The sequence below is a fragment of the Drosophila tropicalis genome, unplaced genomic scaffold (assembly GCF_018151085.1).
Source record: "Drosophila tropicalis isolate 14030-0801.00 unplaced genomic scaffold, ASM1815108v1 contig_593, whole genome shotgun sequence".
In the NCBI taxonomy this organism is placed as follows: Eukaryota; Metazoa; Arthropoda; class Insecta; order Diptera; family Drosophilidae; genus Drosophila; species Drosophila tropicalis.
The window spans coordinates 8,867,010-8,893,043 of record NW_027173070.1 but is presented as its reverse complement, the minus strand read 5'-3'; the positions used below and the strand labels follow the sequence as shown (position 1 = coordinate 8,893,043).

Below are 26,034 nucleotides of genomic sequence, written 5' to 3'. Positions count from 1 at the left end.
TTTTTTTTTTAACATTTAAGCGAAAATGCTTTATTTGTTTATAAACTTTTTTGTAGATTCTCGTCACAACAACTAAGCAAGCTCTTAATCTCTGATCAACGTTGTCCATAAAATATAATTAAACCAAAAAAAAAAATTAACCAAATGTCGTCCAATTAATTAGAAATTTAACGGTTTAACTAAAACATTTGATTATTATTATTATTTTTTTTTTTTTTGGTTTTGTGTTGAATATTTTTGTATGTAACAATAAGTATGGTTTATTTTTGTTTTACTTTTTTGGTTTTTTTTTATGCTACGCTTCAGGCACAAAGTGTATAAATTACAAATACTTCAACTAATCCATTTCGATATCTCTTGGTGAAGTAACATAACATATACATACATACATTTAAATGTATCTATTATTTATATATATTTTTTTTTTACAGTTTTGTTCTCAATTCCGATTTGTTTTTAGATTTCACCTTACAAAAAAGTTGAAGATTTAATAAATTATATACAAATATCAAATCGAAAGGTCATTAAAAAAAAAATGTATAGATTGATATAGAAAAAATCGGTATTGGGAACAATTCCGTAAATTTATATTGATTTGTATTAGTAGTTTATACCCTTGCAGAGGCTTTTTTTTTTAGTTTTTTGAACCAAAGATGAAAAGTAAATTAAATTTAACACTAAATATGTATATAACAACTTATAGCCGTAAAAAAAGAAATTTTAGATATGTCACTAAGAGTTCTGTTTAGTAAAACTTCTATGAAGTTTACAATAGATGAAGTTCAAAAATGTTTAGGATATGTCAAGAATCAATTTTAAACAATATTTTAACTATGTATTAGTTCGAATTCTTTCAAAAAATTCTTTCGCAATGATTTTTAAATATACTTTAGATCATAAACTTAAGATCTATATAGATCCTAGTCGAGAAACTGCAAGGGTATATTATTATTATTTTATATATGTAAGCTTCCTTTCGGTTTTCCGAACATAACTTCCGGTGTGATTTCTTGAATTGCTTTCATTTGTTTTTGGTATTATTGTTTTTGCGGTGTATTCGATTTCTGGAACGGCTTGGCATAAAGTCTAAATGGTAAGAGTTTTAGGCTAATGCTGCTGGGCTAAGCGCTTGGCTGCTGCTGCTGTGTTTACTGTTTATTATTATTTTAAATATGGTATGTTTAATTTATATCTTTTTTTTTTTTTCATATAACAACAATAACAATTTGTGTGTTGTGTGTGTGTGTGTGTGTGTGTGTGGTGTGTGTGTTTTAGTATGTTTTGTTTTAGTATTTAAGAGCTAACCGGCTCGGGCAGTGGATTCTCAGTGATGCGTATTTTGTTGTTTTGTGTGCCATAATATAGGGTACCCGATGTATCCGTTGTTGTTGCATTTGTAGTTGTCATATAGGCTCGATTGCCATTACCATTCTCCTCCTGATCCTGATCGACCAATTCATCCTCCTCTTCCTCCATTTCGGATGCAACAGCACTGTCATTCGATGCGGCATTATTATTCTCACCATGGTGACAATTGATGGCCGTTTCCCTAAGACGTTGGCCCAAACGTAGATTCAATTGCCTTTCACGTTCCTGCATTGCCTGCATTTGTTGCTCCCGGAAGTTGGCAAAGAATATCGATGAATAGGTATGATATTTGGTGCCACAGGGTGAGCTAGCTGGCGTTGATAAAGGTGTTGCTGTGGCCCAGTTCAAGTTGTTATTGGAGTATTGGAGTGGTAGTAGTATTAGGGGGGAAGGTAGTAGTAGTTTTGGTTTTTGTTATTTACTTGACTTTTTGTTTTGTTTTATCTAAAGTTTTTTCTTGTTTTTAGGTTTTCTGGTTGGTTTTTTTTTTGCTGCTGCTTCGGTGTGTGCGTGTGTGTGTAGTTTGTGTTGATGTATGATCAGGATGAAAGCTGATGCTGGATGCTGGTTCTGCACATGCTGATTGGATGATGATGCTCGCGATACTGATAGATATATGAAGATATAAGAGGTCCCCCTTCTCCTCTCTATATAGTCCAGTTTCCTGCTATTTGTTTTCTTTTTTGGGAAAGTTTAACGAAAAAAGAAAATCCAATTTCGAATTTTCTGGGAATTTTTTTTTTTTTTTTTTTTTACTTATATTTCTCATAATTCGTTTGGTTTATTTAGAATTCTCAAATATACAACAAAAGCTTACACTTTGAATTATTTTCGTTATATTTGTTTGTTTTTTTTTTTTTTTGCATATGTACGTATTTTGTTAAATCTGTTTTATTAGCGTTGTTTTTTTTTTTTTGTTCTTTGTCCATGTTTTATGTATGTATATTTGTATAAAGTATTGTAAATATATAAAGTTTTATTGCTTCAATACATTTAGGCGTTGGTATGCGTGTATTTTGTATTGTGATGTGTGTGTGTGTGTGTGTGAGTTTTTAAAATTAAAATGAAGCTTTAACAAATGAGAAATGTAAAAATCAATAATAGATTAACTATCTAAGCAGCTTTTTTAATCTGTAAAGTGTAAAACTTGAAACAAGGCAAAGTTTAGACCAATAATTTGATTGTTTCTTAAACAATTCTTGAAAAATTTAATATTTCTCTGTTTACAAACAATGAACTTTGAAAACCGTTTGACCTTAGGACATTTATACCTGCTTCAAAAAAATATTCATATTTTTTGGGTTTGATATTAAAATCTAAGCGAACATTTTTTTTACGTAAGCCAATTCTGAAATCTCTAAGAACCGGATATTTTTGGGCACTTCTCAGATAGTGTACTTCTACTTTAAAGTCTTGGAGCAAATGAAGTAGCTAACCACCTCAGCATTTTATTTAATTTCAGGATATATACGAATCTTTTTCGAATCGTTTTCTGGAAATAGTCATGAAATTTCCTTATTTTCTGTTCATAAATGAAGATAATATATAACCCCAGGCAGGACTTTCATTGATAACTTGCTTATAGACAATTTGTTGATCAGTTTTGACTTCTGTTAGAGTAAGTAAGTAAGTCCTGTTATTGTACTTTATAAACATAATTCTGATTTTGAGCATCTGGAAGATATATTCAATCCAAGAATATACTAAAGAAGTTTTGGATACCGAAGAAAAACCCAAAGCAAACGCTTTTTGTAGACAATTTTTATACAGAACATATCGAAAGAACATATGTATGTTTGCAAAACATAAATACTTGTCCAACATTTTGCATACTTTAAGGGGCCCAATGGCCCAGTGTTAACTAAAATTTTAAATGCTACAACATAATTGCTTACAAAACTGACAATAAGCATTAAAAATATGATTTCAATTATGAAATGATAGACAAATACAAACAAAACGCACACATTATAAATAAACATACATACATACATATGTATGTATATATTTATAGAATATTTAAATACATATACATAAGCATTGCGGTTTTTTCTTTTCATTTGTTATTTTTTTTGGTTTTATTATTAATCAAATTCATTTTAAATGAATTTCCAATATCTTAAGCTAAACAATACCGTACAGATACATATAAGAAATACATATATATATATATATATAAAAGAATATAAATTATAATAATTAATATAAAAAAAACTCAACAAAGCCAAAAAAAATGTATATATGAAGGAAAAATTAGAAAATAATAACTGAAAAATAATAATCAATTGGAAATCACAGAACTAAAAGAAGAATTTTATGTTGTTTTGTTGTTGTTGTTGTTTGCCATTTTGTTATTTCAGCGTTATAAGTGTTGTTGTTGTTGTTGTTGTGTGGCTTCCAAAAAGTTCTCTCACTCGTGTGTAATGTAATGTTCGTAATGTTTTTGTTGTTGTTAATTGATTGATTGATTGATTCATTGATTGTATATTGGGTCGCTCTCCCTCCAAGTCCCGCGAGGATCAGCACCTCACACAGTATTCCTCTCTCTGTCTCTCTGAGTGTGTGTACATGTGTGTGTGTGTTGTGGATGTGTGGGTGGGTGGGTTTGTTGTGTTTTAATGCACACTCAGATCAATGTGATTGGAGCTGCTCCGACTGGCCATTGAGATTTTGCGCGCCAACTTTTGTAGTGTGCCAACAGCTTCAGAAATGTTGTGGTTCGTTTTTATCAATATCATGGATTTATATGTATGAATACATATTTAGTTTTTATTTTTTGTAATTTCATTGCGTGTAAATAAATAAAATAAATAAAACATCAAAATAAATTAAACATTTTTGCAAGTGTAAGTGAGTAAAGAGAGCGAGAGCAAGAGAAATATTGATAAAGATAGAGGAAAAGATAGCAATTAAAAGGCAGAAACGGAGCAAAACTACGTTTTAAAGAGACAGAGATAGAGAGAGGAACAAAGAGAAAGTAAGAGAAAGGTAATGTCCTTTTTTTGCAAGAGAAGCTTTCAAAGCTTCCAAGGACAATCACTTTCTCTCTCGCCCTCTCTCTTTCTCTCTCTGTCTGTGTGTGTGTGTGTGTGTGCTATATATATTTCTAAGCTCTACGATTATATCAATTTTTGTTTGTAGATAATATTTAATTTTATTTAATTTAGCTAAATGCATTCCAAACTAGAATTTTTGTTTAAAAAGGTTTTATTTCGTTTTGTTCTTCAAGCTGCCTATTGAGTGGGTTTCTCAGACACTGTGTGTGTGTGTGCGTGTGTACAAATATACATACCATTAATTTATTTCATTATTATTGTTTTTTTTAGTTGTTATTTGTAAACGAAAGTCAAACGCGAAGCCCCCCAAAAAATAAAGACGAGAAATGATTATAATGAAGGAAGCAAATGACCAGAGAGAGAGATTATTGGGTGTCATAATGAAAGAGATATTAGTGAGTGTGACAAGAGATAGTTAGTTGGATAGAGAGACAGACAAAGTGGGCGGGGTTAAGGCAGGCAGGCGGCGATATATATATTTTTTTGTACATATTGTTTGATTGTGTATTATTTATATATATAATTTTTTTTTTTTTTTTGTTATTATTTTTATGTGTTTGTTTTTGTTGGTTTTTTTCAGTTTTTTTGTAGCGAAAAACAAGCAGTTTTTGGAGAAGGAAAAAAAGAAATGAAAAAAAACAAAGTAAGATGAAGAATATTGAGATATTTTCGTTGATAAAATGTTGGAAAATGGAGTTTTCTTTGTTTTTCATATCAGTTGTGTGTGTTCAAGAGAATTATCAGAGAAAGAGAGAGATAGTGAGGGTGGGGGGTGGTGAGGGTAGGGAATTTATGGCGACAGACAAAGAGACAACTGAGACGGACTAATTTTAAACGCTGATTTGATTTTCAACAACTTTTGTTAATCGTTTGATTTTGATTTTATTATTTGTAAAACTGTTACATATAATATATATATTGTATATAGTTTTTTGTTTTTGTATATATAAATTATATAATTTATTTGAAAAGCCAATTGGTTTGTTTTTTTTTTATATATTTTACTAAATTTTTTTTATTTCTTTTGGTTACCAAATTACAAAACGCTTGACAATTTCCGAGTTTTTTTTTTTTTGGTTTTAGTTTCGTTTAATACATGAAAAAGCTGTGGAAAAACTTTTCTTTTGGTTTTTGCAATTTTCTCTTCAATAATTACTCTAGATACTCTAAGGTGGGTGGGGGTTTGAGGATTATAGTCGAGGGACTAATTGGAAATACTGCTTTTCATCTTTGGAATTTGATTCGATTTGGAACTGAACTGTAAACTTGATTAATCACTTGCGAAACTAGAGACTTCTTCTGAGGGGGGGAGATTCTCTCTCACTTAATGATTAATAAGTGAATGGCTCCAAATTGGGAGATTTTAGGTGTAAGACTAAGAGATATAAAGATAGGTGGTAGATTTAGATTTGATTTTTTTTTTTTTTTTTTTGTAGATTGTTGGAGTTGAAGTGGTTGGTTGGTTGGTTGGTTGAGTGTGTGCGCTGCTGTGTTATCTAACACTTACCATAGCCCTCGCCCTGCAAGAATAGCCGAAAGGCTTCAGCCAATTTGGCCGGCTGCTCCTCCAGAACCAAAGCGCAATCGGAAATCTAGAAATGATAGTAAAAACAAAGATTAGAGATGAGTTTGAGTTTGGTTATCAATTGTCCCTACAAACCTTCATCCATGACGAATTTGTTGGATCCAATCGTCCATTAAAAGTCACCGTATCATCGACATGTGGCGACAGCGATCCAGTTATATTAATCACCGGCATTTTTAATGTGGTGGCAGCCGTCTCGGTGCCAGGTGTGCCTGGTGGTGTTCGTGCCAAATGCAAATCATTACGATGTATATACGCATTAATTAGCATTGCCAAATTGGTTGGATTCACGGCACGCTCGAAATGCTGCTTATACATTTGCACCAAATCATGATTACGCTCCTCCGGATTGCGTCCAAAATGATGCCACATCAAATAATCAATGACACCCTGGGTCATGCCTTTGGTACGCAAGAAGCGAGCATTGAAACTCTGATAGCCCCATTCAATCCATCCCGGTTGTGTTGACACACAGTTGATCAGGCACAATGCTCCAACCTTATCCGGATGGCCATGTGCGAAACGAGCCAATATATTTGCTCCAGCACCAACTCCAAATCCAATTATCGATTTTAAACCAAAATGCGACAGAACGAAAAGCAACTGGGCAGCCAATTCATCCATTGTTGGGTAGACATAGCTAAGAAAAAAAATTATATGATTAATTAGATATTTGGACTAAAATTGTCTTTAAATGTATATTTTATGTAAAATCTAGTTATAATTTATTTAGGAAACATTTTCCTCGGTTCTTTCAGAAAAAAATTCATTGTACAGTTTTGTTTTCTTTGCCTTTATAACTTTTATTGATTATAATGTTGATTGTTATATGGTAGTCAATCAATTTTCTTGGGAATTTGTTGGAAGTATAAATCATGTTATTGAACGTTAAGTTAACACAAGTAGATACGATTATGTGTAATGAGTTCATACTAAAAAGTTGCCCTAAACTATGTTTCAAATATGTTCATTGTTTTAGAGATAACAAATGAAAGCAACAAAATATGCGTCATATGCGTATTTTGCTATGTCCCCACAATGTCCTTTAATAAGGCTACTATTTTTTCTTCGACGATTAAAATGACTAAAAAATTTGAAAAAGTAGATGCTGGTTATAACTATACTCAAAGGGCTGACCATATTTCTTCGTTATAACTGATTATTGCTTAAACTACAATTGAAAAAACCAATTATTTCCTATCGGTGTTGAAATTTTTTCCCTATAAGCGGCATATCGTTAAAAGCGATATTGTTATCACCCAAAGTGCTTTCATCAATGTTTATATGTAAGCGAGTCGAGACATTCCGAGTTTATCGTTATAAGCAGTATTATATCGTTTCACCGACATCTGCTGTGTGTTGAAAGGAACATTTTTCAATTCATTATGAAATGTTGAATGTGTTTTCCAAATGAAACTCTTATCGTTATGCACATTTTACAGACCTGATTAGAAATCTACAGATACAGACTTTAAAATATGTTTAGTCCTTTTAAAACGCCGCCTTAGCTTATTAGTTCTCTATATATAGTCTTTTTGAAAGGTATTTTATCTATTTTTATCAAAAATGTTCAATTTATAGCAAAAACTTGTCCAACATAAACTCACTAAAATTCACAAAATTAACGAAAATTATGATTTTTACTTTTTCATTCCATTTTTCCATTTCAATTTTTGACTTTTCCTTAGTTTGTTGTTTGACCTATTTCTAACTAATTTTATAAATTTATATCTCAATTTAATTTCTCAACAAATTTTTAGCTCAAGCTTCAAACTAAAGAAAATTCTTCTAATTTTCATAATTATGTAGTTGAAAACAAATTGACTGTCTTTAAATCATTATCATGATGATAATTTTTACTCACTCCTCTGGCAATGTGGGTGCACCCTCCTCCTGTCCTGGTGCGGTCACATGATAAACACAAAAGTTCTCCAACAGGCCACGCATCACTGGATAATTAAAGAAGCCAGCAAAGCTGGTAGCATCTGTTTAAACCAGAAACAAAATGAGAATTAGTTAAGATACAGTTTATGAGAATTAGAAAGGACTTACAATTCAGACCCAAATCATGATAGGTGACAATGGCCGGTTTCGATGTATCACCTTGAATGGCCACATGTATATCACCCTTATCTGTGGGCACCCGACGCTGTTCACAGGCCTCCAATATGGAGCCACGGGCATTGGGGAATTGCAATTGCACGGAACGCAATTCAATGTCATCCATCGGATCAATGGGCATGGTGCTAAATCATTAGAAGAAGATGCAATGCAATTTAGAATAAAAAATAAGTAAATTATATATGTACATATATATAGGTACATATATCATTTTGTGTCATAAGTTATGGCAGTTCGGGATTGGTCTTGGCGGGGGCGGGGGTTGGTATCTGTTCATAAACTTGTATATACTATTAAGGTTGATCTCATTCAGGCGCGCTGCTTCTACACTCTAATCAATAAATCATAACAAACAATCAAAATATATATTATTATAAACTTAAACAAAAACAAAACGCAAAAACACATTCCATAGAGTAAAAGAGAAAGAGAGATATCAATATAATGTAAGGGTTTACATACTGGATTTTTGTTTATCAGTCTTACTTGCATAAAAACTGAACAATACATCATTATATCTAAAAATGAAACTGATTATAAATCAACTGGAATAATATCTTTATACAAAAACTAAAACAAAAACAAAAACCGTGTGTAGCTAGTTGTGTGAGAGTGGTTGTATGTTTCGGTGGGGCTTTATTTCAGCAAAAAAAAAAAATTAGTTACAATCTTCATATTACTTGGCTATATGTATCTAACTCTATATATTGTATATCTTCTAAGTTACTAGGCTAACTCTGGTTTTAGGTCTTACCCCAGCAGATGTGCCTCCTCGGCAGTGTGTGTTGGTGCTGATGGCATCTTGGTGTTCAGTAGTGTCTTACCGGTTTTGTCCCGATCTCTGAAATAAATACTATGAGAGCATGCAAGAAAAAGAGAGAGCAAACCGAAAAGGAAGAAACCAAAAATACAAAAGAAAAAAATGATCTTTTTTTGATTTTTCTTTTCTTTTCATTTTGTTTTTTTGCAACGAGTTTCTGTATTTCTTTTGCTAATATGTGTGTATGTATGTATGTATATATATTTCGCTCAGTGTATTTAATTCGCAAAATATATATGTGTATGTAAAGTGTATATATATATGTTTTGATAGTGTACAAATAGAGGAGTTCAATAGTTATAGATTTAGAGTGAGACAGACTTTCAGAAGTAGAAGGCAGTATTATCCTTTGATTATGTACATGGGAGAAATGAAGGAAGCAAAAATGAATTGTGAAAGCGCGCGCGTGATGGTCATGAATGAATGGATGGATGGATGGAACTTGGACGAGAGTTAGAGTATTCCCAAGGACATTGTTTCACATTACGTTTTTACGTTGTTACGTAAATGTAAATAAATGAGTCACGCAATGTCATTCGGGGTAAAAATGTTGTCCCCGCCAGCCCCCAACTAAAATGGAAACTCAAACAAAACAAACAAGTGGCGCCAGAAATATGAGAGAGAAACCCATGAGCCGGCGGTGGCAGTGGCAAAGGTAAATGAGTGGGTGGCGATGGTAAACTAGTTGTCGTCTCCCACCCACCAAAAATTCCACCACAGATTGCCCACTGGAGGAGTGAAAGAGAGCTTTGTAGCACCGCACATGTGCCTAGGTAATTTACCTAATAAACAAACAAAAATTCATATTTTTCACTATATCCCTGCATAGAGAAAAGTCAATTAGTTAATGTTGCCGCCTCCCTTCCAATATGTGTCCTTGGTCCTGTCAGTCAATCTCTTCAACTTATGTACATATATTCAAATCAATTTTTTGGCCCAGTCTCAAATGGTAATAGTTTTGTTTTTATTGTTATGATGCACATAGTATATAAAAGACCCAAGTCTAAATTGAAATATTTGATGATATAATCTAGTTTAGTGCAGAATCCTAGTTCCAAATTGAAATATTTTATGACTTTTGGCAAGAGTTATATATGTTTTGAGATTCATTTGAGGGCTACATAACAAAATTTATATGTATTAATTATGAAATACAGTTCTAGCTCCACTCACAGGAAACTTTCGCTTCGTTTCCTTTTCATATACAGGGGGGGTCACAAAATTGAGACGTTCAGCGTTCTCTTATGTCAATTCTGATTTACTCGACTCCTACAATTGATAAAAACCATTTTCAGTTATCTCTTGGAGTTTCTCTGAACAAAAATTACAATTTTGAATTGTAAGTAGTGAAATAAAAGGTCCTCTGAGACCCTCGCGCTAAAATACCGATGTAGTTCTGAACCTAAAAATAGCACCACCTTAAACAATTCTTGCCTTCAATAAAAAGCAGAAAATATTTCTGGTTTGCGAAACCTACATCTACTTTGGGTAATAAAACAAAATGTATCTTCTCTTTTTGTAATGTAATCAAATAAAATTTGAACTTTGATCAACGGATATAACTTTTTAGAATGGTCTACATTGAAAGTTTCTTCCATGGTCAAGTCCTGGAGGTCTAGGAATACGTTGCTTCCAGCGTCTCTTTATAAATCTTTTTACAAGGGGCCACAAATTCTCATGACGGCGCACAAATATCGTTTGGAGTATGAATTTATTTTGATAATGTTTAATCACGGGATTCATGTGATCACTATAGCTCAGTAGGCGTGACAAGACCACATCTGGAGCATCATCTTCACGACGCACCAATGGATCACCAGTGACGTCATCACGATTTGAAACTTTGGGAGCCATAACTCCCTTATTGTACACTCGACCCGATGGTGGATGTATCATACGATTTTTGAGTTTACCCACAATGGCATGATGGGGCATATCCAAGTTGAGGGCAAAATCCATTTTAACAAAACTGTCAAGTTGGTTGGATTGTTTGATATTACGTGGATAACCATCGAGTATATAGCTTCTTTCGCCAACACGCTGAATAGCTTCCCGGACCATATCTGTGAGCAAATGATCAGGCACTAGTTTTCCTTTTGTGGTATATCCTTGGGCCTCTTTGCCTATAGGCGTTCGGTGGCGTATATGATGGCGTAACATGTCACCCGTTGATATGTGAACTGCATTAAAGGTTTGGACGATTTTGTGCGATATATATCCTTTGCCCCCACCGGGTGGACCCATAATCAAAGAACGAAAACCTTGTGCCCGTTTCATGATGTGATGTAGAAGGATGTATTAAAGTGGAATAAGGGAATAAGAAAAGTAGTAACCGAAAAGAAGTCGAATAATAGGTAGCTGCCAATTGAACTGGAAACAGAACCAATAGTTTGGAGTTATTTCTTCAAGATGGTCGACTCTGTCTCTAGTCCATTGTCCGATCTATGTACTTCCACGACTTTTTTTACTTGTTTTTTTTTTTTAAATTTTGTTTATTGCTTGTCTAAAAATTGTTGAATAACTAACATTAAATGTCAGGACCAGTAAAAAGTTAATTTTTTTGCCTACTATATACTCATATTGTGAACTGTGTTTGAAACCTTAAAATGTGTTGGCTTACAGTTAGTCCCAAAATTCTATATATGACAACTGATTAGCACTTTGGTCATTCCAGTTCGCTGGAGGTTTCAGGTACTTGTATACATATATTAAATTTACCTAAAGGTGGTATTAATTATTTACCTACCACTATGTATGTAAGTAGCTACTTAGACGTGTGTTTCTCTCCAAGGAACATATATTTATGACTGCTTGTATGGAGGTTTTTACTTATACCGTTAATCAGATATTTCTGTGTATATATTTATTTTCTTTCTCCGTATTTTATTAATGCAGCGACAAGCGGCGCTTACAGCCACTAACCGGTTAGAACCGAAAAACTTTCGTATTTCCATTGAATCCGAGGTAAGCAGAGACTCGCAAGTGCGAACAAACAAAGGCAGAAAGTGCAATGCACTGAAGAAACTAAGTGTAAACAGCGACTCCTAAAGCAACGTCGCCAACAACGTTCTGCTATACACAAAAAACAAAACAAAACTTTTAATTTGTTCACTTTTAAATGTAAATAAGGTTAAGTGACAAAATTAAAGGTTTTTTTTTTATTTAATTCGAATTGAAATCTATTGGTTCTTTTTTTTGTTGTCCATTCCAATAAATTTGTCGCTCTTGTATTCCATTTCAAATAAAGTTGAGTAATGATTTGTTGGTATTATCGTTTGCCTTTTAAACCTTGCTTCGACCTAGTACAATTTAAATCTTAAATCTATTCTGACATTAGATGAAAATCAAAGCGATTTACGTTAAAGGAAACGTTTCGGAATTGAAAACAGTATGCTTTAATTTTTTGCTTCATCTAATTGTAATTCCCAACTTGTTTTAACATTGAAGATAACCGTCTTCTTCATTATTGGCCCTTTTGAACTTTTACTCTTAAATTTCAATTAAAATTTATGATTTTAGTTCAGTTTTGATAATATTGAATAAATGTTATATGAAGAATTTGATCGATTCCATTCCTCTTTCTAGTGGTTTCACTGCGTATTGACCTCTTTTTTGTTCTTTCATGTTAATTTCAAGTCTTTCATTCACATTTTAATGCAAATATTAATTGAAGAGTAAATCACTGATGAGGCCGCCCCCACTTACTGGCAAAACGGAAATATTAATTAGAGCACTTGATAATTTATGATGAGTTAAACTGTTTTGTGGCCAGAAATAGCTCAAAATGTGTGCGATACGAATGTGGGTCGGTCGTCGCTTAACTCTCACTGTTTGCTGCAAACTGAAACTAAATTGCTTCAAATTGCGATCTAGCCTCGTTGTTACTGTTGCCTGAGACTGTGACTGAGACAACGACGACGACGACAACAACGATGACTCTATGACTCAAGCGTTTGTTGAGTTCAGCTTTGGGTTTACATTGCACTTTGGTTTGTTGTATTGACAAAACTGCACGGAACTGCACAGGCAGCCACGACCTTGAGTCATGGCTAACCAAAAGACAACACAAAAGACCAAACAAATTTTATTTAAAAGAAAAATAAGCTCTTATATAAAACTTTTGCATGCCCTTTCAAAAATATTGTAAGAATGAAAGAGAATTTGTAGAGAAATCTTGCACAAAGGGGCAAGCAACGTTAAGTTTAATAAGTTAATTGAAAAATTCATTTTGTCAGCTTTCTTCTTAATAATAATAATGGCAAAGTTTATAAACCTACATTTTCTTGTTGACAAATATTTCAACATTTTGGCAAAGTATTTAACTATTTAATATTTTATGTTGAACAACTTAGAGCCTAAGAATCTTTAGGATTAGCTTATGTGTACACTAATTTATAAGTGTATACAATTTTGCTCTGTTTATTAAGTTGATTGTACAGTCAGCTTTCTTTTTAATGATAAAAATCAGAGCTGTCCTCCTTTCAGATTATGAGTGTTTTTTTAAGAATCGTTTTTAAGACCTGCTCAAATCTTTGCCTTGCAGTCAGTGGTATGGAAAGTAATTGAAAATTTTCTAATAATAAGAACCAAATTAGTTTAAAAACAATTCGCAAATAAAACCTGAGTTATTTTTGTCAGGATTTGCAATCATTTCAGCTAATACATATGGTGTTTCGAACTTAGCTTCGAAGTTTTAATGGGAATTGGGAATTGAAACGAGAACAGGCTTAAAATGACAAAATTTGGTGCCTGAATTTCGTAATGAAAAATATTTTAAAGTGCCTTATACTTGACTTTGTAATTTTTGACGCTTCCGAATCTGTTGGCTATTTAAAGATGAGAATGCTTGAGAAACTAAATACGACTTGGGTTTTTAAAATATTTGAGCTATATAGACAAAAAACTTACAAAATTGAAGACTTTCTTCGACTTTTTAAGTCTTTTAAGTCGTTAAGATCATATACTGACTATAATTTCGTTGCATGTGATATATGATTTTAAAAAAATCTTTAAATCTCCCAACACATAAAACCATATTTCAAAGAATTCTGAATTTTTGTGATTGAAGAGTTAATAAAAAGCTAATAAATATAACAGGGGGCGCCACTTGTGTTTGTAACTTGTACAAGTAATTAATAAATGATATATAAATAATGATATATGATCAATTTGTTGTAATGCCTTGTAGAACCCGCAAAAATATCTCGTCGATGATGAATGATATTAAGCTTTTTTTTTTTGTTTATTAAGCGGAAATGCCAAAGATATGTGAGCGAATGTAATATTTCCTTTTTAATTTCCAAATTGAAAACGTACAAAAACGTAAGCTCACAACAACAACAGCAATAACAATGACAAGAAGAAAACGATTGGTTGTAATAATAATAATAATCATAATAATAAAGCAAATTTCACATGCAATTGCAATTGAGGGAAAAGTGTTTACACAACACGACGAGAAAAGTTAATGGAAAAGCAAGAAAAAATAGTATATAAAAAATAAAACATTTTCATAATCGGAGGGTGCTCAGCTGAGATTATGAGATTAGTTAAACTTACTTACCTGGAATTAACAACAACAATGGTCTGTCGCTCCGAACGCAACAGTTCCTCACTATCGCCGGGTGATGATTTGATGGCCTGACCTATGACCCGTTTAACACTCTCAAACACCGATGAGGGTGATGAGGTTGGCTCTGTGGTGGTCTGATAAATTGAACCACCACTAGAACCATTGCCATTGCCATTCAAAACAGCTGGCATTGATACATAGCCGCCCTCTGATTGTGGCATGTTTTTTTGTTTTTGTTTCTTTGTTTGTTTTAAATCGTTTTTCTTCCAAATTTTGCAAATTGGGTTTTCAAAATCTCCTCACTCGCTATAGATGCGCATGTGTGAGTGAGTGAGTGAGTGAGAGTGTGTGTGGTGTGTTTGTGTGTGCATGCAGTTTTTTTGTTGTTGCAGATTCGTGCATATTTATGTTGTTGTTGTAGTTGTTTGTTTGTAAATTATAACAAACAATTGCAATTGTTGTGAGTGTGTTTATTTGTTTTTATTCATTGGATTCATCAGATGGCAGCCACACAGCGAGGCATCAATCCATTAATGTCATTCAGATGGAGTATATTGTATATAATATATACATATATATTTATCATATGTAGTAGTATTTGTATGTTACACAAAAAGAGCGTGGCACATCCGCAGCAAAACGTCACAAAAACATAAATCATAGAATAAAAAAATAAATAAACAAAAGTATATATAGAATAACTTTATACGACAAAAAACAATACAAAAAGCGTCTTTTTTGTTTTTTTTGAAAAAGGTGTTTCACAAATTATATGAATCAAAATGATTCATTAAACAAATAAATCAAATTTCCATTCAACCAAAATGAATAAAATAAATGAGGCAAACACCAAAAACCACCAAAACGTATTGCATAAGCTAGGGGGAACTCCTTTTTATTCAAGGGTTTACACAGCTTTCACCGATTAGCTTTTACTTTAGGAGGGGTTAAGCAATGAAATGATCTAATTTTTATTATGATTTGTTAGGTAAATCTAAGTTTAAATATGTGAAAATTCAACAGGATTAGATAAGTCAATGTCAAGGCCCAATAAAAATATAACTTCCATCTCTGTAAATGAATGCTTGAACCAACTTTAAAGTTAAAATATCTAAGAAAATATGATACACCAATTTTGCACTGACTATACAAACGCCGACTATAATTAGATATGCCGTAACTTTGAAAGGATATCAAGAAACATAGTCGAAGTGACCTCAAGTCAACCCAATGCTACAGCAAGTTTTTTCAGTATGTACTACTAATTTTTTGCAAAGTTTGTTGCTAAAGTCAAATGGCAATTGATTACTTTATTTGATTGTACATCAAACTGATTAATGGCTCATTATCTTTAGACAAATGAAAGGTTTTTGCACTTACTGAACCAAAATGCTGGGGCTCAAACAAAAGCTATCGTAACATGACTTGCAAGCTGAGAAATGAGATTATATCAAATAAAGCTCTAAGTACCTACTAATCAAGAATCCCAAAGCTTTCATATCTATATTTTTGTTGTTATTTTAAAGAATTTAAGAAGCGAGCAAAGACCAGATTTAATAGGAATAAATGATTTAAAAAATTTTTTTGCTTTCGCCAAGACTATTCGAAGGAAATCTTGAAATCCCAGTTTTAAGTTGAGCTAATAGAAAAAAAATTATCAGTAAATGCTAGTAAAACTCAAAATTAAACATTTATTATTAAAAGATGATTTGTTTTTGAAATTTGGTACATTTTTGCCCCAGTTTGGCTTCCTGCAATTGGCTTTGTCCATTTTTAAAAAAGTTAGATTGGAGCAAGAAAAAAATCAATTTATTTTACCAGTTTCTAACACCTGAATTGTATGGTGAAAAATTAAACCTGAATATTATAAAATCTTAAATATGAAGAGTCGTAGCCGTATGCTGCATTATACGTCCATCTTTTTTTTTTCAACATAATGAATTTCCACTGTCCTACTGAACTTTTTGGCGTCAATGCTCGTACTTGAAACGAGATATGCCAGAAAGGGAGGGGGGAGGGCGGAAAGGGGCAAGAACAAAAATCAAGCTACTGGCATAGAAGGCGAGAGAATGTCACACATTGCAGTGTGTGTCGAAACCACTTCTAACCACCTTCTCCGTCCCCTTACTTTCCTCAGTTTTAGCCCCATGCAGCAGCACCCTGGCATATGCATTACATTAACCCAGTTTTATGCCAAGGGTTGCGGCTTGAACTCGAGCCACATGAAAATTTCAAATACACATGCCAAGAGCAACAAACCAAAAAAAAAAAAAAAAAAAAAAGTTTGACAAATCCTCAAAGTTATATTCATACATACATACGTATGTATGCGAGGGTCTGATTAAGTGCGTCACCGAAAAGAATTTATCACCTCATCATAATCACAATGGCAGCAAAAACGACAAAAAGAGCAACAGCAAAAGCTTCGCAGTCGAGTGGTCGCCCTGGGACGGCCAATGACGCAGCTCCCCTGACAGAGCGCTTCCAGCTCTCGATATACTATGTACATACAACTAAATAAATTGATATATATATATATATATAAATATATATATAAGTAGAAAGAAAAAAACTCGTTATGCCTTTTTTTCATTTTGCGTCTCAAACAAAATAACAACACAAACAATATTCTAAACCGAGAGACAACACTGCGTATGATAAATTATTGAGTCAGTAAGAGGAAAGAGCTAGATAGCGAAGTAGTAAGTGGGAAAGAGAGATAATGAAAAAAAACTAGATTTTGTATTATATAAAAACAAATGACCCGATAATTCTTAGCTGCATTTTCACTGCACATTTGTCTGGGGCAATAAAAATAAACTTTTGCTATTAAGAAAACTGTAAAGTGCCATTCAGTTCAACATTGGAAATAAAGTATAACATTATTATATATGATATATGTACATATATTTAATGTGTATAACATATATATGTACAAACATGTGCTTCAGCAAATCCTATCTTATCAACTGTGTAGAGTTGAGAAACGAATTAAAATAAGATCAAATGATCTGATTGTTCCGATCTTCATTTCTTATCAACAACTTTTGCTAGATTATATTCACTCAACGTTTACTTACATATATATTAAATCAACTGAATGTTATCGCATATATATGTACAAACATGCACATATGTATATTTCTTTGAGATTGATATTCAATTTGTATGATGAATATATAGTTCAATATAGTTTAAAATGCAAGAACACTCCTAGTCAATACGTTAGACGCGTTCTTACATTCTTTTACATTTTAGGTTACCTGTCGATTACTGTAAAAGTTAAAAGATGATTTTGATTTTAAACAATTTCATAAAACATAAAAAACTTTCAGACCTTCTTCCCTTTAAATATTTTCAAAATGCTTAACTCAGGGTCTCAACCCTATGGAGACCAATTTGAAATTGTGTATAAAATTGACCTAATACCGCATTATGTTTTCTACCCTTTTTGGCTCATGGCAATTTATAGGTAAAATGTCTCTATTATCTGCTCATTTTTTGGTTTTCTTTTTTTGTGTCGCCCTCATCACACTTTTTTTGCACTTAAACTTTGACCTTTTTGGCTAAGCGATTTATGGGACTATGATAACAATAAAAAACTAGAGGAAAGTAGAGAGAAAAAGTCGGCACACATAGGTACATACAAGATGATATAATGACCAGAACATGGCCCACAGACATCAGGTAGGTTGGGTATAAAACCGATTTATGTAGCCAATTGGCATCTGGGGCACTTCAATTCCGATAATTGCACTCGTACACACACACACACAAAGAGTAATAGAACGAGGAACAAGAGAGAACTCAGAAAACGGTAGAAGTGCCATTTATGACGAATTATTCATAATTACAATTGCAAGGCAGGCAGGCGGGTTGTCGGCCGGAGAGTGGGCAGGCCAAAATGGTCTCTTTCGCGTACACGAAAGGAAATATCGACAATTTGGCAGGTCGCCCATGGCAACCGTTCAGGAACAACACACACATAATATACGTACAATACAAATACACGTAAAATGCATTTCATATGGAAAACTTTTCCACGAGCAAAGAGATCAAATCTTCAATATGAATGGATTGGCCTAAAGGAAACATTTCAGAAAGAATGTTAAAAAAGGAAGTTTATTCCAATTAATATTTTCAGAGATTACTCTTTGCGATTTGCTTTTAATTATTAGATAATTGTAATTTTAATTTCAAAAATTTTAGAATTTCGGCTTGAAAAGTTTAAGGATTAATACAAATTTCCCATTTTGTAAATTTACTAGTAGAGTAAACACAGAACAGAGTTAGTCCTTACGAAACAATGCTGAAAGATTGATATATCACACACAAACTCAAATCTGTTTAGGCTCAATTTGTCCAATAATTTCAAGGATGTCTGCGCCATATTGAGAAAGGAATTCGCTTGGGCCAAAACACGAATACACTTTTACATTCACATACATGGAAAACAAATTATTCAAATATTCTTTTGGTTTCCGCTTTTTTCAGTAGGCAAAACCAACTAAATCGAATGGAAGCCAAATGTCACGCTATGTCAGTGTTGGTTCAGGTTGGATGGTTGCTGCTTGTTCCATGCTGCCTGTGCCGCAGGCCACGATGAACGTCACACGATGACGATGACTACCTACAGAACATACTACATGAGTCTGTGTGTGTGTGTGTGTTGCAGGATGTTGGAACCAGGACGCCGCCGCTAAGAAGCAGGCCCACAACACAGCACAGTAGGACGAGGGCGTTTGTGTTACGTGTTTGCAATCGATTTGAGGAGTTATATAAAAATATATATAAAAAAAAAAAGAAAACGGAAGAAGAGCCAAGAGTGCCACCTGAGGGCGCAACAAACAGCCAAAAGCAATTTGCGGACTTGGAGTAGGACCTAGCTTGGACTCTCCATTCGTCCCTTGTGTGTTTATATTCAGTAAACTGACCTACGCATTAAATATGCAAGAAAGTTAAACAAAGTTAAAATGAAAGCACAAAAAAATAGATATGAGCGAAAAGAAGAGGAAGAAACAAAAGTTGGTGATGGCGCCGACAGGTTAAACATCAAACCAAACCAAACTGAACCATCATCAACCACCACCAATCCTTCAAGGCCCCTCCTCCCCTTTCCCCACTTCAACCAGAGCAATAAAATTCACCAAAACAGCCATAAGAAATGCGAGCAAATAACAATTACAGTGAAAACTCGTCTAATCTAATGGGGGAAAGAGAGAGACAGAAAAAGTATTAATAATTCGAGTAATCGATTTAAAATTCTGAGAAAATATTTCATCTAGTTTCTTTCTGCGGAATTCAATTCTTTATTTTTCTACCGTAAATGAATGATTTGTTTGTAAAAACTTTTCGAAAAGTAAACTGTAAACAACTCATTCCAATTCAAACTTACATCGAAATTCGAAAAAGGATATAGCATTACTTTTAATTTACTGCAAAACAACAATCCTTTAATATGAAGGCCCATTAAAAAAATGTATAAAATTTATTTAGGTGTAATCTTTGTAAGATCTTTGTCTAAGATAAACAAGGATTGCGTATAACCCGAAATGGTTGATTGGCGCTAGGATGAAACCCCTGAATCTGCCCATTTTTATCAGTAATTCCCCAAATATCGTTACAAATCTTTTAAAAGAATGGACTCGCTTTCCTAATCAAATATACTAATTGAAGTTTTCAAAAGATTCTCCTTTGTCTCTCTGTTGCCTTTAACGAGGCATTACTGTAGTAAAGTAACTGTTCGAAAATGATTGCGGCGAAGTTTCAGCTGCTGTTATTTTTTTCTTTGTTTTATTTTTTTCGGTTTTTTTTTTCTATTTGGAGGTCGTTTAGAGTTAGTAAAATTGTGCAGAAAATGAGAAGGATATGAGAAGGGCAAGAGGAGAAGGGTCGAGATTACGTCAGAGAAAGCCGAACACAAAACCAGCCCCAAAAAGCCATTTGGGGCTTGTCAAAATTAACAGCATAAAATAAAATATAAAAAAATATATATAAAAGGACCACAAAACAAAAAGTAAATATAAGATGCATTAGTAGATAAAGTAACAACAATAACAACAACAACGACTACACCATTTAACACAACATGCAAAGATTAACAAAGAAATGTTAAACTAAGGTGCTAGGTGATAAAAAGAAGAAGACAAACAGTTTTTGTGCTAATTGACAAAGAAAATAAAAAACGAAAAAAGGAAAAATTCAATTCATAAATGGATGCAAAATGAATGTGATGAGGCGAGCGCATTTAAAGAGAGAGTGTATGGAGAAAAGGAACAGAGAGGGAGTGGGTGGGTGTATGGGGGGAAGTAAAGTAGTCGTAGTAGTAGTAAGTAGTTATTGTATATATATATATATATATGTGTGATGGAAGGAAGAAAATGCAACTAAACAAATGAAAAATATTTGTTTAGTTGTATTTTTTTTTTACCATTTTTTATCTTGTCTGTTCTTTAATTGACTTGAGTGTGTGTGAAGGTGTGTTGGTGTGAGTGTGGGTGAGACACTGTGTGTGTGTGTTTTGTGGGACATCAAAACTCACCTGACGCTCTTTGTGTCTATATAAATTTCTCCGCCTCCTTCTCCTTCTTGCAAATCAAATGGGTCGGTGGGGTGGTGAGGGCGACCGGTTGTGCTGTGTGTGTGTGGGAGGATTATCTGACCAGCAGGTGTAATTACAATTTGTGGAAAACTACCGTTAACTGCTGGCCGAGTCCGTGTAGCAACCTACAGCCCAATTCCAGTTCCAGTTTTTCCGTTATTATTTCGATTTTTGGTTTTATATTTTCAAACTCTGATTTATTTTCTTCCTTTAATTGCAACTTTAACACAACAACAACAACAAAAACGTTGTGTATGTATTTGTGTGTGTGTGTATGGATGGGTGATTGTGTGTCTGTGTGTGTGAGTCGTCTGCCTGCCGTCTTTTTAGGTGTGAAAAAAATCAATAAAACTTTTCGTCTTTGCTTTTACAACTCTTGACTTGGGCGACTTGTGTAATTTTTCTTCGTTTTTCGTTGTATATTATATTTCTTTTTGCTTTTTTGTGTGTTTTTCTCTCTCATTCGCGCACACGCAACACCCACAAGCACACACACACTTACATATACACGCGGTCAGGCGGGAACCGTACTCGCAAAACACCAATTATTAAATAATTTAAACGAACAAACACACTTAATTTAACTTGCTTAAAACGCTTGAACTCTGCAGCAGCGGTGTTTCTTAATTCAGAAATTATTTTCCTATTCGCTAAAAACCGTAATTCCGTCTTTTTTGCTCGAGCTCTGAAATTATTCTGTTTTTTTTCGTTACTGTTAACAGGCAGAAATTACAAGAGAACTGTTAGGCTACATGGGCCGTTAACAGAGTCGGAAAAGTAATTAATTATTTTATGCAAGTGAATAATATAAACAAACATAAAATATAATCAAACGCCTGCATAATTGAAAAACAAATATACCTTTTTTTAGTTTAGCTATATGTTTTAACATTTACTTGATTTTGATATTTATTTCAAAGGTGTACGAAAACTTTCTGCTGCACTTGTTAACATTTTGGACATTTTATTTCACATGGAGGTATTTTTTAGTATTTTTAGCATTTTAGCTTTGATATGGTCACACTATTTAGATGAAAAGAAGAAGCACGTTGTGGCGAAACATAAACAATTTACAATTGCGCCCTAAATTAAATTTAAATCTGTATGAAATTACGCTTATTCAATAAAATTGATGCAACAAGTAACTAAACAAAAGCCAAGATAACATCAACTGGACGAAAGAAACACCGTGCAAACAACTTGTCATTGTCAGAGCAAGGAGCACGTGGTGATCGTGCTTTTGAGTTCGCACTTTTGCCAAGGAACGTTTTTCTATCTGTGCTCACTTTTATTTCGAAATTCTAGACATGCCACGAAGATATACTAAGAAACTAAAGCTGGAGCAGCTCAACTCCACCATACACTCCAAGGGAAGTGGGGAACATGTGGGATCAAGTTCCGGCAGCGAGTTCGATGCCGATGAACCAAACGCAGAAGATGCCTCACGGCTGGAAGATGAGAATGGTGACGACAATGGCGACAATGGGATGGAACATTTACAACGAAATGTCATGGAAAATACGCCACATTTTGCCCATTTCTCAGTCAACAGGGGGATGAATGTAAAACTGGATGACGCCATACAAATGTTTCCCAGCTGTTCGGTAACAATGCCGGTTCCCGTATATATAGCCAATTGCCACACACCCATAGTAGATCCTTGCACATTACGCACTCAGGCGTGTGAGGAATGGATGCGACAACTGCAAATGACTCTGGCCCAACATAAGGCACAACAGAAGAAGATGAAGGATCGCGAATTAAAGCATGAGCAGAGAATTTACGATACGCATCTCTTTGATATGGCCGAACAGATAGCCACACAGGAGAATTCATATTTTAGAGATAGTTATGATTACTATTATACCGGTGGCAATGTCCAATTGATGACCTTTGAGGGCAAAACTCTCGCCATGCATGTGAGTGGCCACAAACTGAGAGAAATCCATGTATCAGAAGTTATACCAAATGCCGAGTGTTGGACGCCAAAGCATAGCCAAAGGATTGGTGCGGAAATGTCAAGCGAAATATTTGAAATAATTAATTTGGAAAGTTATCTCGTTAATCATGGGCATTTCTTTTTAACCAGATTTCTTAAGGAAATTTCCATATACGAAATAAAAAAGAATGAACCAGACGAAGACGATGATGATGATGATGACGAAAACGAAAACGAGAAGGAAGTTTTTACATTAAAATGCCATAGTAATTTCACAAATCAGGAGGCAAATTTCATAAGTGCCGCCCAATCGTTGGGTCAGGCCAAGCATTTGGCATTGGCCTGTCAGGATCGCTCCATACAACAGATGGACATGTCCACGGAGCAGCAAGTAACTAAATTTGATGTGTGTCTGTTGAAAAGTCTCAAGCAATCAAATAGCACGTGGGCTCAATTATTGGCTATGGATGCAAATTGTTTCTATTATGCCGCCCAGCCAGTATTTCTTACTGTGGACATGCGGTGCGAGAATTCCAATTTGAATCCTTGTTTCTCCTCCAGTTTGTATTCACAGCAATGTGAAACATTCTCCTGTCTGCATCGTAGTGTAAATCCGAATCTTCTTTATGTGGCTAGTAATCATAAGTTGCATTGTCTTGATATGCGTCAGATGGGTAAAAAGTTATCGGATCGATCGGTTGTGACATGGACACATCAAATGAATTATCCTCCCACTTTCATGGACACTTGCGTTTTCGAGGGTAATGAATATATTGCCCTTGGCAGTGCTTTACCCTCTGATCAAAGACTGTGTGAGTTACAAAATTGTCTGGGAACCCCAACCTCACCGTGTCTTCCCTATGCCCCACCAAGTTTGGACGAAGCTCTCGCTGATGCTCGTCTACGTGGTTCGATTAGTGTCTATGCCGATCTGCCAGAGCGTGTAAAATGTTGTCATACTGGATTGAAATTTCAAACCTTGGAAAACAGCTCAGACAAATCATTTGCTCAGTTACTGACCTGTACTTCCATAGGAGATGTCTATTGCCAGAGGTTTACTCCACGAGATGAAGAGGAAAAGAAGGAGGAATTAAGAACTGGTCTACATACGGCAGAGGCAATAAGTTATTTTGCCAATCTTGTGCAGAAAAATGTCGATCAGAGAAAGCTTAAATGCACAGAGGTGCAACATGTTAGTGTCCTAAGGGATATATTAAAATCTGACGAAGAGAGAGTTGCCGAAGATGAAAAGCCTTTTGTAGTGGAAGATATAGTCATTGATTATGGTTTCGACGATTCGGATAAGGAGAGTGAAAATGGCAATGAAGCAAATGGAAAGTCACCTGCCAAAGAACAACAATCACCCGCCAAGAAACAACAGTCTCCAACGCCAGAAGAAGCAGCATCATCACCAACTCCTCCTGAAGATGAAGCTGAAGCTTTAGATATACCCAAACAAAGAACTATAAATCGTGGCCCATGGCAACAATCAGCCTTTCAGTTGGGGGGTTATACAGACATGATTACCACACGTCTTCTGAGTGTTTGGGATTTGGATGAATATGATCAGACCAGAGATGTTAACATCGATATGATCGATGAGAAGTTAAAGAAGGGAGACAATGCACAAATTAAAATGGAAGATCGTATGGCAAATTGGCTAAAAAATTTAGCCAATGAACCTGGTCCCCAACGAGAACCCAAAGATGAACCTTTTGTGCCAGGCACAAATCTCTTAAAGCATTATGAAGCCAAATATGCAGACTATTCCGAAGTGCCAATACCCAATATAGAGATACCAGGCGATATAGTACCCAAACTTGAAAACTGTTCCGATGAACGTCGCCATTCTCTACTGGAAGTTGATCAGTTTACTGCGATTGAATATGATTTCGAAGCCACCGCTTCTACCTCACAGCAAATAGTTGCACCCAAACGGGCGAAACCTAAAGTCAAGCACACAAAGGGTTTTTAAGCCAATATTAATACATAGTTACCATACATGTGAAATATGTAAATAAATACTAAATGATTTTGTTTATAAAAAAATGTCTAATCTAATGTCAAATGAGATTGCAGACAAAAGTTGTAATGCCAAAACTTGGAATAAAAAGTATTCCAAAGATAATTAAGAAATAAATATGAAGTGATCAAGGAACGCGGATTGGAATGGAGAATGTAAGTACATATGTATGTGTATCTGAAGACTATCAATAACTAAATACGAATGATATGAGTGCAAAATACAAAAATGAAATATACAACATAGCGTGTAAAATAAATATTTACAGGAAGAAATTCAATAGACAACGAAACAAATCAACTCTTTTTGTAAGGATTTGCTTATTTATGTAGATACTTAACTTAGAAAACTAAATTATTATATTTTATGGTATTTCAGCCCACATCTTTAGTGCTAAATCAAGAATTTTTGGCAGCCCAATTGAATAATGACAATCGTGCCCAACAAAAGCATTTGACCGAAGTGAGAAATCTTACATCGTCAAAATTTAAAATTAAAACTTAAAATTAGGCAAAAGGAATATAATAAGATAAACCAATAAGTATACCAAGTTTATGAACAGATTTAAAAGAATTAGATCGGTACCTATATATTTATATATTGTAGATATATTTAGTAAATAAGCCAGATTCATTAGGATAGATATCAAGATAAGAATATAGGTAATAAACGCAATTAAGCCGAATTAAAATCCTTAAAAATCTACTTTATTATTGAATATATCTGCAATTGCAAGGATCGGATGTCTATATACGTACGTATGTAGATATATTTAGTAATAAAAACCTCTGTAAGAAATTGGCAAAATGTTACCTTAAAACTGTGGTTCACGAACTTCTTTTCACTGTTTGGTTAACAAATATTACAGATCAGTTCAAATATGTTAGATTGGCCAAAAATTGATTTACACACAAATTCAATGAATTCTAAAATAATATAAAGTTTAAAT

General features: G+C 34.0%; 2 protein-coding genes across 15 annotated transcripts; one reads left to right on the top strand and one right to left on the bottom strand.

Moving 5' to 3' along the window:
* Positions 1–26,034, bottom strand: MESK2 (misexpression suppressor of KSR 2). 14 transcript variants are annotated; one of them, XM_068291944.1, is made up of 9 exons: positions 21,218–21,820; positions 21,064–21,156; positions 14,514–14,828; positions 8,885–8,983; positions 8,062–8,255; positions 7,874–7,994; positions 6,085–6,649; positions 5,932–6,016; positions 1–1,700 (listed from the first exon to the last, which is right to left on the bottom strand). In XM_068291944.1, the coding sequence occupies exons 3-9, from the start codon at positions 14,741–14,743 to the stop codon at positions 1,294–1,296; spliced, it is 1,701 nt and encodes a 566-aa protein (XP_068148045.1). In that variant the 5' UTR covers positions 14,744–14,828; positions 21,064–21,156; positions 21,218–21,820; the 3' UTR covers positions 1–1,293. The 14 variants fall into 14 exon arrangements, with proteins under 14 accessions (XP_068148045.1, XP_068148044.1, XP_068148046.1 ...); XM_068291943.1 differs by having other exon boundaries at positions 21,064–21,820; XM_068291945.1 differs by having other exon boundaries at positions 8,885–8,971; positions 21,064–21,819.
* TAF1C-like (TATA box-binding protein-associated factor RNA polymerase I subunit C-like) lies at positions 22,181–25,111 on the top strand. The gene is made up of 2 exons (XM_068289000.1): positions 22,181–22,264; positions 22,429–25,111. The coding sequence occupies exons 1-2, from the start codon at positions 22,228–22,230 to the stop codon at positions 25,035–25,037; spliced, it is 2,646 nt and encodes an 881-aa protein (XP_068145101.1). The 5' UTR covers positions 22,181–22,227; the 3' UTR covers positions 25,038–25,111.